This window comes from Bidens hawaiensis, unplaced genomic scaffold (assembly GCF_021521415.1).
Source record: "Bidens hawaiensis isolate Kalapana, Puna unplaced genomic scaffold, B.hawaiensis_p1.1 tig00020646_1, whole genome shotgun sequence".
Taxonomy (NCBI): Eukaryota; Viridiplantae; Streptophyta; class Magnoliopsida; order Asterales; family Asteraceae; genus Bidens; species Bidens hawaiensis.
In genome coordinates this window covers 107,461-120,740 of record NW_027493160.1, presented here as the reverse complement: position 1 = coordinate 120,740, position 13,280 = coordinate 107,461, and the positions used below count along the sequence as shown (strand labels likewise).

The 13,280-nt window shown below is 36.3% G+C and overlaps 1 protein-coding gene across 1 annotated transcript; it reads left to right on the top strand.

The window, feature by feature from the left end:
• Positions 1-6,202: 6,202 nt before the first annotated feature.
• Positions 6,203-9,961, top strand: LOC143561281 (coniferyl alcohol acyltransferase-like). The gene is made up of 2 exons (XM_077049402.1): positions 6,203-6,855; positions 8,877-9,961. Exons 1-2 carry the CDS (start codon positions 6,451-6,453, stop codon positions 9,846-9,848), a joined length of 1,377 nt encoding a protein of 458 aa, XP_076905517.1. The 5' UTR covers positions 6,203-6,450; the 3' UTR covers positions 9,849-9,961.
• Positions 9,962-13,280: the final 3,319 nt, after the last annotated feature.

Below are 13,280 nucleotides of genomic sequence, written 5' to 3'. Positions count from 1 at the left end.
TGATACGCTAGATAATTTCGCTGACATGTTTATGAAAGCGTTTGACAAAACTAGATTTCAAAACCTTGTTGAGCTGAATGGGATGATCAATCCCGAGTAACCATGTTTTGTGACTTTGTTTAAAAAAAAAAAAAAATCACGTCACTATCGCTTAGAATTATGTCGGTTGCCTCAGTTTGAAGGACATATCTTCGGATATGTTTGGTCCTCATTTCTACTTGTAGAATATGAGGATAGCCATTAACCAGATGACTGAAAGTGACCGGGGCGGTTTATGATGTGTTTTTATTCTTTCGCTGAAAATTAGTCGATCATACTTAGTTAGAAGGACACATACTCGTATGTGGTCGGTCCAGCTGATCCATTGGATCTTCAGGATAGCCGTTTACCTGAAGACTTTGACTTGATCGGGGCGATAGAAGTTAAAAAAAAAATTTTTGCGGGAGATGAAATTATTTTTCAAGTCTACTACTTCGTAAGAAGTTCCTTTACTATGTTTAACAGAATATTGATCCAACCTTGGAAAGTGATAGATATACTGATTCTGTGTGCTTAACTAGTGAAGTTATTAGGCCTAAAAGACTTTAGAACAGTCATTGTATGTCATGGTAGCTTTTTATGGTGCGTAACAGTAGAAGTGATACTAACTAAACCTACTCGATGTTATGTGGAAACTCCTTATGAGTTGTGCATGTCTCCATATATATCTTTCCGAATGATAGGCAGAAAAGCGATTACCCAGTCATACACGAGCCCGTGAGTGTTCTGATTCCCGTAAAGATAGCGTGTCAAGAAACTGCAGTGATCCAGATTAGGGACTTGCAGTAGTTTACTACTCTGAAGTCTGTGTAAATACTTAAAAAAAAATGTTTGAGTTATTGAGACATTATAGAGTTCATAATGATAAGACTTCTCAATCAAGATGCAAGATAGAGAACGGGAAGAAGAGTCCAAAGATCGAAGAGTTCCTACTATTTAATCAGACACTACGGGTCGAGGTCAACTCGGGGTGACTTGGGGAAAGCCAAATACGCTTTGAGAATAGATAGGAGGCATCATAATCTCTGAGTTGTTGCCCATTTAAATTTTGAGCTTAATTGAACCTAACCCGTATCACAGAAACGATGAAAACCATTCTAAGTTATTTACCTGCTTACAACCTGTTTCTTTATGTCATAATACAGCTGAACACGGATCTGTGTGACAGTCACGTAGTTAGTATGATTCCTGTTCGGATCTTTTCTAAAACATGGTAGTCCCTATCGAGACTGAAATTTGATCCCGTGTACTTTATTTTTAAAATTTTTTTTTCTACTTATGTAGTTGTATGATTTTATACCTGGTTACTTGGTCTTGATCGTATCATTTAACTCTTTAGAGGATGTTTTAAAACTTAATTGCAAATTGTTCAAATTATAGGGTTTGTTTTGAAAATTTTAATCTCGGCGAAGTTGTGCCTAACTTCGCCTGCCATAGGCGAAGTTATCCATAACTTCGCCTGTATAATTTTGACCCTATATAAAGGAAATTAAAGGTCAAACTGGTTCATTATTTTCAAAACCCAGCGAACTTATCCAGCGAACCTAACCTCTAAACCCACAGCGAACTTATCGATTTTCTTCTGTGTTCTTATTTTCAAGTTCGAATCCGTATTATAGGTGTGTACGATTGTTGTATCGTATAATCACATTCCTTAACGTTAATCAATGGGTATTTCGACCCGTTTTCGTGACCTCAGTTTTTCGAATCTTCATACCCGATTTTCAAACGTATTTTTACGTGGTCATAATCAATCTAATCATCTAAATCGTCAGTAAATCAAGTTTTACGGAGTCCGCAATCTCCAAATTGACCCGATTCACGTCGATTGAAAACCTAACTGATGCCGTTTCAGATTCGACGAAGTTACAGTTTAGGCGAAGTTATCCGTAACTTCGCCTGAGGTTTAACTTCGCCTGATAATTAATTATGTAACAGTATTTGAGGCGATGTTGTGATTAGGCGAAGTTATCATTAACTTCGCCTGGCCCTTTAATTTTTATTAACTGTTAACAGGCGAAGTTCAAGTTGAGGCGAAGTTGTTCCCAACTTCGCCCCACCTCTAACTTCGCCTATACAGAATAAATCATAACTTCGCTCATGGTAAAAGGCGAACTTGTGATTTGCCTTGACGTTTATCTAACTTAGTCTGTTTGTTGCAGAAATGGCTGCTGTAGCTGGAGCAGGCGGTGCAGGTGGTGATGATGGTGGTGATAACCAACGACAGTTTTTCCCGGGTCATAACATGTACATAACATTAGACCCGGATGCGAGCGGTGTTGATGATTTCCGTGAGATCATCACATTCTTACTCCGCTCGCGTATATTCCACGCGATTACCACAACACTGCCGATATCCTTGCCAAACATTGAGGATTTTTGGCAGACAGTGGAGTATGACTGTCATGTCGAGCCCCCGGTTATGCGAGCAACGGTCAACAATCAGATTGTTCAGTTCTCATCTGAACAGATCCGGGCGGCTTTGCGGTTTGGAGAAGAAACGAGAGACGATCCGACAGATTTTGTGGCTCCATTCCGAGATGGAGCGTTTCTAAGAATGGGATACTCTGGTCCCTTGGGGGACACTCAGAGACGCAAGGGGTTCTTGCTAGACCAGTGGCGCTTTCTCACGCATGTGATGATAGTGTGCATGTCAGGGAGAAAGGCTGGTACTGATGGGATGGGCACGACCATGCAGTCGGCGATGACTGCTCTGACTTACAATAAGCGATACAGCTTTAGTCAGATGGTATTTTATGAGATAGATCGTCAGAGAAGGGCGGTGGCGCGTGAGAGATTTCTTATGTATCCAAGATTCATTCAGATGATCTTGAATCACGTTGCTCCAACGTTACCTCAGCGCCGCCCAATCAGATATGTAGAAAGTGTGAGTAAAAGGATCTTCGCCCAGTGCAGATCTTCCAGTGCGAGGAGTAAACCTGAGCTCCGTCCTCGACATACTCCTTTATTCGGGTACTTGATCAACCTAGAGTATGTGCCAGCTCGTGGGGACGAGTTTCGGGACCCTCAACCACAACAGGCTGGAGACCTCAAGCTATACCTGCTGCTCCTGTTGTGTCACCGGAGGACAATGTAGACCTTGATGTGGCATTTGGTGGTCAAGGTTTCTTTGATTTGGATCGTGTTGATCCTGAAGAAAATGTGCAAGTCTCAGTTGAAAGGGTTTCGAGTGTGAATATTGCTAGGCCAGCTCAGACGGTGGCTGATTCTGATTCAGATGATGATGTGGGTGAAGCGAGACGAATTTTGGTAACTCAAGAACGAATTCATGGGAAAAGAAAAAGAGCTGATGATGACAGTGAGTCAGATTTTGAGGAAGAAGTACATCAGCTGATTCGTAGATCAAGAAGGGAACGGGCAGGTGCAGTTTCGGGAGCTGGTGAGAGCTCGAGGGTGGTACGTTTCACCCCACCCGCACTGTCCGGTATGACAATGGTTCCCTCAACATTACAAGTTACAAGGCCAAGCGCCGCGGATGTTCCCGTGGTGGCTACCTCATCATCTTTTGGCCTCCCACCAACTACTTTCCAACTTTCGGCTCCGGAAATCGTATCGTTGCCACCTACAACTCTTACTCCAACGGAGGTCGTGGCAAATTTTATTGAGTCGACGGTTGTGGCCACTGCAGGGTTATCGGTGACGATACCACCTGCGGTTACGTCTATGCCTACTTCTGAGGTCCCGGTTACATCGGAAATCCCTCCTCAGTACACTCAAGATATATCTCATCTGAGGTTTGATTTCGATGCAACCTTATCAGACTCTGAACGAATAGCAGCACTTGAACGGGTCGTGGCAGAACAATCAAGGGTGAATCTTATCCAGACCCAGGCTATTCAGCGACTAATTGCAGAGAATCAGTTGCAGTCGTCCCTGCTGGTAGAACATGGCAAAATCATAGATGCTTTGAAGGAGTTCTTGGCATCTCAGGGGGAGACGAGCTGTAAAGGCGATGAGTTGAGGACTAAGAAGAGAAATGATCGAGACGATGATCCCAATGCATCGAAAGGTGCAGGTGGTGAGTTTCCAAGAACTGTACAAGCTCTTGGGACTTCCACAACTCAGGGGGAGTCGACAAGTGCAGCTGGTGGTGATGATGTGGTGGTAGTGGAAGTTGAAGAGATGGATGATGACTTCATGTGTGATGATGATGTATTACCGAGTGATGAGATAGAGAAGATTGGTGCAGAGATTGTTATTGATGATGATATAGAAGATGGAGAGATAGTAGAAGAGAATGTAGAGCATGAGATTCCGGAAGTCGATAACGCAGATATAGGTAAAGATATGGGAAATGATGAGACAGAATGGGAAGAGCAGCCTAGATGGAAAGAAGGCTATGCTCAGTGGTTCGTCAAAACGAAGAAACCAGCGGTCCCTACAATGTTCAAGAAGAGTTACAACATTAGAGGCTATGCTGAAGCAAGAAAGGGGATTATTTGCTGGATATACGATGAGCAGTTGAGGCTCTTCGTGATTAAAAGGTATGATGGCGTTCAGTACTTCAAAAGAATGTTGAGATCGTTGAACACATTGCCAGAATGTGAAGTGAAAGACTTAGCCAGATTAGGATTGATAAATCGAAGTGATGATAATATGGCTAGAGTCATCGGGAAGATAGTTTGGAAGGAGAGTATAAAGGAAAAGAAGTTCGAGCTGCTGAAACCACAGAAGGGAAAACTTATCGAAGACAAAGATAGAGGATTGAGAGCAGATGGCAAGCCTTGGATGATTATGAAGTATATAAACCGATCCGGTGCTTGAAAGAAGTGCCGATGAAACAAATGCCCAAGGATGTGCTCAAAGAGTTGAAGTGGTGGTATGTAGATTGTGAGACAGCTGAAGCAGTGATGGAAGACGAAGATGAACAAGAGCTGCTGAGAGTCTATGATCCGATGCATCTAGTGAACCTGTCTCGAGCTGATCTGCAGGTGCTGAATGAGAAGAAAATCTTTTATATTCCTGCTTGGAAAGACGAAGCGAGGAAATATCAAAGAGTTGTTTCGGTATGTGTACGAGAAGGAGTGAATGCTAAAAGATGAAGATACAAGATTGTTGAAGATTACAAGACACGTGCTTGAAGATAAAGAGATGAAGCTACTGCCAAGGGGGAGTCTGTTGGTGCATGATGTCAGTAGTTCAGTGTCAAGTGTCTGTAATCGAGTTTGTTAGATTTGTGTTTTTGTATGTAAGCGAAGTTAGCTCACAAGTTCGCTGATACAGGCGAACTTGTGAACTAAGCGAAGTTAGAGACAACTTCGCCTGAACATGCCAGGCGAAGTTGTCGTGATTATATAAACATAAGTTACGGCTTATGTTTTTATTATTCAGTCAGTTTATTAGTTTACGTGTTTACGAGTCCTGTAATCAGTGATTGATATCACGTGTTAGGTTGCAATATAACGAGTATTTGTTTATTGTAACGTGTGTTCGATCGTGTTAACTCGTATCGTCTTCTACGCTCGTAACGTCTTACGTAGGGATTCCGCACCTACGTAGAACGAGATATCTCGTGTAGATCCGGCTATGAACCTACATTCATACTGATGTGGGTTTTGATTGGAATAAGAATACCTGTCGATTTATGTAGAACTTAGCTTTAAGTGGTGATCCCAAGTCCAAACGGCTTGATTCAATCGAATTTTAAACTGACGTTTTAGTCCCAACTTCACTCTGGGCTGGTAACGATCCCAACTAAATGTATTTTTTTTACCAACGGTTCGCGACTAACAGAGTTAACCATCCGTTAGTTTGATGATTGCATGTCACGCTTACTTGTCAATAAACATCTATGTAGCATCATTAAATGACAAGAATCATTTTTTTTAAGAAATTTGGTTTTACATAATTCTAACTATGCTCTATTGTCACTAGTCATATTGTTAGTTGTGATTAGTAATGACCAACAGTTAATAGTTTGGATTATTAAAATTTAATTGTTCTAATTATAAATAGTTTTAAAACTTATCTTATAGTTGAAATTTTTTGTTAAGTAACTTCATAAATTAAACTTAGCTCTTATTATATATTTTAACTCACAAATAAAATATGGGTAAGAAAAGTTAGACCTGTTTACATTGTAGTAAGTTGAAAATTTCAGTATCTATCTACCAACTAGTTGAAAAAATAGGCTAAATGTGGTTGGTGAAATGAACACAAATGTTTATACTTTCAAAAGACAGATTCAACCAGCCTTTTTAGTCTTAATTTTATACTAGCTAGTATTAAACAAAACAACGTACACACCCAATTTCCTATATAAATCATTCCTTTTCTATCTACCTTCCCCACTCACAATTCCTAATCCTCTTTCAAATAATCAACCCACTTTCCTCAACTTTGTTTCCAACTAAAAGACCAAACCACTTGGTGTACAATAAATCATAAACAATGGGTTCAGTCGGAACTTTTACGGTCAGTGTGAAGAAGAGAGACATCATCGCTGCCGCATTGCCGGTCCAGGACCACTGGCTACCGATGTCTAACCTAGACCTACTCCTTCCGCCACTGGATGTAGGCGTTTTCTTCTGCTACAACAACTCTCTTCCACTCGATGAGAGCGTTAACATGGTCAAGAAATCACTAGCACAAGCGTTGGCACAGTTTTACCCGCTCGCGGGTGAAATTGTCCAAAACAACTTGGATGAACCCGAGTTGCTTTGTAATAACCGCGGTGTAGACTTTATCCATGCACATGCTGATATAGAGCTTAAGAACATTGATCTCTACCACCCTGATGAATCTGTAGAGAGAAAGCTTGTTCCAATTAAAAAAGAAGGTGTTCTTACAGTTCAGGTATATGAATATCATCAGTTAATTGGTTTTCAGTGAATATATTATCTATTCATTCTGCAAAGTTAATTACTACAAGTATTATCAAAGATGAGAATTAAATATAAAAATAACCAAACCCGCCAAATAAACATAACTATTACGTTATCTTTTCTACAAATGGCAGAAGGTATGATTATGTTTTTTTTTAAATAAATTAAATCAAAAGACCAATCATCTAGTTTTCATTGATTAGTTTATAAAGTAATAAAATATTACGTACGATCACACATAAAACTATTTTGGCAATTTATACATCATAACTTGTGAAAAGGACTCGGGTTTTATTTAGTTAAAATTAAGGCTAGAACTTTTTGTTTGTTTTGTTTTAATAAATGATATTTGAGTAACTTACTGTTATATTATGTTTCTAGATTTTTCTAAACTACAGCTGCGTAAACTCAACTTTTAAATATCCTTATTTTCTAGTAAGTAATTATGTATCATGGGATGTCATGAATAAAAGTTTTGGCCATGCATGCACTAATAAAAAAAATTATAACCGAATACACATATACCATACAACACACACACAAACAAAAAAAAACATAAACACACATGCACACAGATATATATATGTACGTACGTATGAATGCATGTATCACAAATAACAAGGCGTTATTACAACTGAAATTACAAAGAAAGTGTCGCAACTGTTAACTTTTTATCATATTGTAAACGTATATAACTTACTAAGTTCTCTTGCGCATTGTGACAAGAATTCGGTGTGTTATGGAAATTCCGTAAATTCAAAAAACATAAAATTAGTGTCTACAAAAGAATGAAATCAAATAAAAGTTAGTAATTAAGTTACAAACATAATCAACCGGTAATACTGACATCAATATCAATATTGTTCGATCCAAATAAGTTCAGTTCATTAAGACACTGGCATGGTACCGACACTCGGTAATCTATGTCCCTAAAAAATGTTTATTTCGAATACAACTTTGTTTTTAAAAAACACATTCAAAATTAAGAAAAAAATTAAGGACAAGAATTTATTTTGTTTTTTAAATAAATTTATAAACACAAGTTAATAGAGGAAAGTAAATTATTAAAGAATAAATGGGTTAAGAATATATATATATATATACACGCACATAGTGGGGTTAAAATAAAATGTGAAGTGTGTCTAAGAAGTGTAAGAAATTATCTGGTGCGTTAGATATGTTGATCTGGTGGTAGATATGGAAAGTGTGTTTATTGTGCGGCGTGTTTTGTTTTAGTTGCGGTGTGTTTATTGTGCGGTGTGTTTTATTAGATTTAATGGTGAAAACACACTTCCTACACTTCTTAGGAAAAATCTACTTCTGATTATAACCTTGCTCAATATATATATATATATATATATATGTGTGTATATATATATATAATAGGAGTGAAATTTAAACTTAAGAAAAACTAAAAAAAAGAAAGAAAGAAAGAAAGCAAATGGATATATCTCACGGCAAAGTTGAAGTAGTTGACCAAAGCGATTCATAACACTAGCATCCAATTAAAACATTTTGTGTGTGCATATGTAATATAAACTCATTCTCACTTGTGGCTTATTGATAGAAGGTATTTGTTTTTTTGGTAAAGACTCAAGTTTAAATTTTATTATATTATTTTTGAAAGAATATTGATAATGAAATATTTGAGCTATGTTTTGTGCAAAGATTGTTAGTTCATACCCGAACCCACCTAGGTTTTCGTCCCATCGTGTGTGATATCAGAGAGTTCTGCTCTGGTGATAACACAACGACAGCCAGCGTGTGCCCACTTAAGACAACATAGTCTGGCAAAAATGGGACATCGGGACTCTTCAAATTTAAAAAATATGGTAGTCTAAATACAAGAAACTCGTTATAAAAAAATATATGTAATATACAAGACATATAAATAAACGTAAAGTCAAAAGTATTGTTTGCAACTTTTTTTAATTGAATGATTATTTTTCCTTGTTTGTTTTTAATTGCTTTATCTTTGTTTGTCTAGAATAGGTCACTGAGCTAAGTTGTGGAGGTTTGGTAATTGGATGCAAATTTGATCACCGAGTAGCTGATGCGTACTCAATAAATCTATTCTTGACTGCATGGTCTGAAATTGCTCAATCGAGACCAATTTCTAGTCTTCCATCTTTCAGGCGTTCCATGCTTAACCCTAGACGCCCACCGATCATGAACACCTTCTACAACAAGCTCTTCCTACCTTTATCCTCCATCCCTCCACCGCGGTCTATTTTACCAACCAATCCCCTTATAAGTCGAATATACTACATAGAAGCCAAAGATATCAATCGCATTCAATCCAAATCAAGCCTTAATGGAAACCCGAAAAGAAGTAAACTTGTATCATTTACCGCATTTCTTTGGAAGATAATTGCGGAGTGTGAGGATGGGTTTGACAATTGCAAAATGGGCGTTGTAGTTGATGGGAGAGAAAGGCTAGACATGGGTGGCTTTGATAAACTCTCTTTGTCAAATACCGTGTCTTTTTCAATGCGAAACTACTTTGGAAATGTACTTTCTATCCCTTATGGTGAGGCGAACACGAGTGAGCTTAAGGAGATGCCACTCAGCCTAGTAGCTGACATGGTCCAAGCGTTTGTGTGTCCTGCAGTGACTGAAGAACATTTTAGAGGACTCATTGATTGGGTTGAGTTGCACCGGCCTGAGCCGGCTGTGGCAAAGATATATGTCAAGATGGACAAGCATGATGGTGAAGCGATAGTGGTGTCTTCCGGGCAACGCTTTCCTGTTGAAAGTATCGACTTTGGATGGGGAAAGCCGCATTTCGGGTCATATCATTTTCCATGGGGTGGGCAGACCGGATATGTAATGCCAATGCCGAGTGTGAAGAAGAATGGGGATTGGGTTGTTTACATGCATCTTCTGCAAAAGCATTTGGACTTGGTTGAGACCAAGGGAAGGAATGTGTTAAAACCGTTAACTTCATCATACCTAAATTTCTAATGACCATCCCCTACTGTATTAGCATACCATTGTAATATATTTTAAGTTGTATGCTAGACGACTTGTGTTTTCTCATAAACAGCATATGTGTGTAAACAATTATCTAAGGTTTGGAATATATATATATAAGATTTTCGCCGGTGACTTTTTTATTATTTGAACTTTCAAGTAGAAGTTGCATTGATTCTATAGTTTTTTTTATCAAATCAGTGTAGTTGAGAAAAATATTTATCATTTTGAAAATGTAGTTTGAAAACTATTTATCAAAATGAGTATTTTCTTGAAACTTGCTTTGCTTCTTTCCTAATTTAATTAACATATTGTTAAAATAATAATTGTTTATTATAAAATTAAATAAAAGGAGAACATGTTATTTACTACGGAGTATTTATTATCATTAGTTTTACCATCATATACTCAAATATAATCAAAAGAAATAGCTTAATTAATACAATGATATACCCTTTAAATGAGGCCATAAATATTTTTTTTTTTAAATATTTCAAGCATCCTAAGTTAATTTCTTTCAAAATTGATAATGCACTGGTATAAGAAAAAATAAAATAAATAAACGAAAGTATGAGCATCATTATCGTTTATTTTTTTAATTCATGTATCTTTCCTTTTTTTAAAGCTATTTTTTATAATTCGTATTTTAAATAAGAGTGGACGTGACCAGATTAACTATATATTTTTGTAGTTTTTTGTTATTAACTCATATATTTAAATTACAAACTATCTCAACACGTTTTGAGGTTTATCTTTCATTTGAGGAATAACAGTTCACGTTTTTGGTAGCATGAGTTTTAACGTTACATATTCAAAAAACAATGAAACGTACACGTTTTAATACACTTTTGCTTATACTATGACTGTTTGGAGTTTCTCTTGTTTGTTATAGCGAGTACATTGAAACTGAAAAACCTTACTATGACTATACACTTGCTTACACCACGACTAAGCATGTATTCTTGAAAAAAAAAAGGAAAAGAAAGAAAGAAAAAACACTACGTCTGTTCTAGTAAAATAAGAGAAGGCTCGATCGTAAATACTTGTCAAGAAAGAATCTGTACGTAGACATGATAATTAGTAACTAAGAATTGTATCAAAGTCTGATCATCACCCATATACTATTAGTTCAATTCACAGTTTCACACCATGTAGTTGAAAAAAAGGCTAAAACTGGTGGTTAAAATGTGAATATTTTCAACTTAAAGTGCTAATCTGTCCCTATCTTAACTTTAAATTAAACTAACTTTTAGAAAAGAAACATATAATACGCCAATTTTCCTATCATCACTTATCTATCTACCTTCCCCACTTATAATAATATCTAGTCATCTTTCAAATGATCAAACACCTTTCCTAGACACTTGGTGCACGTGCTAATTAATATTTTTCAAATCATGCACAATGGGTTCGTGCGAAACTTTCTCAATTCTCAGTGAGTGTGAAGAAGAGATATATCATTGTCGTGGCCCCATTTCCGGTCCAGGACCACAAGCTAGACCTACCCCTTTCGTCATCGGATGCAGGCTTTTAATTCTGCTACATGAACTCTCTTCTACTTGATGACAGCGTGACCATGTATAGTCAAGAAATTAGTAGCACAACTAGGGTACTGTTCATGGTCCGGTTTGGCTTGTTTTTAGGCCAAACCACAAGCTGAACCGTTACTAAAGGTTTTTATTATTGGAAATGAACTGTTGAAATTCAAAACGAACCGTTACCGACGGTTTGGTTTCAGTTCGGTTTCACAGTTGCGGCTCATTGCACTTTAGTTCAAGTTATCCATAATAAAAAATATAAAACATATAAAGAACCTAAAAATAACTATGGTCTACAATTTCATAACAGAAACAAAAGAGACAGAGAATTGGATCTTCTATTTAGTTTTAGCCTTTTAGAAAGGACATGTGCAGAGAACTTGATATCTTTTCTTTAGTCTGAGATTATTGCAAAAGAAATGCATGTAAGTAATAAGCTAAAACGGATTATAATTAACTAAGCCTAATATACATATATTTATACATGTATAGGAAACATCTAATTATAGTCCGGTTTTATACAGCCCGTTTTCGGCATAAACCGTAAACCAAACCGTACATAACGATTTGAAATTATTGAAACCGACTGACCAAAAATTAATAATAAAAAATGACAACGAAAGCAAATCGGTTTGGACGGTTTCAAACCAAATTGTGATCACCCCTACGCACAAGCACGACGGGGGTTTGGGTGTGGTAGGTCTTGGCAATCACTTAATTAGGACCCGCTCCAAAGACCCCCCAAAAAGTTTCAACACATATATATATATATATATGAGTGAGAGAGAGAGAACCAATTGTGAACTTAAGAACCATGAGACACCATGTGGACTACTCATTTTCTAGTGTATGTTTATTATGTTTTTAACGACCTATCTTCGGTTAACCTTTTCTTTTTCTTTTTTTAAATATGTACATCTACTATTATAATCTACTATTATAATAAACAAAAATCTATTTGTGCCACTTGGCACTTAATTGCATCATATTTATGCCACTTGGCAAGTTTTTGTTCAATCAATCAATACTCTATAATAAATAAAAGTTTTCTTATGCCACATGTCATTCTCTTATACATTCTTATTCTTTCTTTCCGCCTCTCTCTCCTATTAATTATACGTACTTTTTATGGTTCTTTTTATATATTTCTGTTTAATGATTTCTCTAATTGCTTTTACAAAACGTATTTTATATTTTTAAAAACGTTAGGTTTATTTATAAAACATTTTTATAAACTGAAAATTTTCATTAATTAATGGGTTCATTGTTAAAAACACGTTGATCTTTAATTGAACCCGACCCGCCTTCTTTTCACACGTAACCGAAATATCTTTCTTTCTATCCAAATTTTGTCGATCAAAACCTTATCGATTCTCCTTTACTGTACATTCTTCAACTAATCGAAGGTTTTCTTCTATTGATGGTTGGTCGTATCGATTGTACCGTTTATGTTCTCATAATACTATTTTACTTTAGTTGCTACCATATATTTTTTGTGTATTATCTAATTTTGTATCGAAAGAAGTATTTAAAGATTTATAATTTATATTTAAGTTTTTGAATATTGTACTTACTTAATGTATTATTCAAATTTATTTATCAAAAGTTATCACTTTCAAAATTTAAGTTGTCCAACCCGTGTAAAACACGGGTACATAACCTAGTTATTAAATAAATGATAATCAAAATTGGTAAATAGTTTTGTAACCGACTCTTTCTATAAATATGTCCCTTATATTATGATTTAATTATTTAATAACTAATAATAATGGTGTAACACTGTAAGATAATATTATTGTAATTTTTGAGACTCCAAGAATGAAATATTTTCACCGGACAAGACTCACATAAGTGCATATTATTCTTCCATAAATCATCATCATAA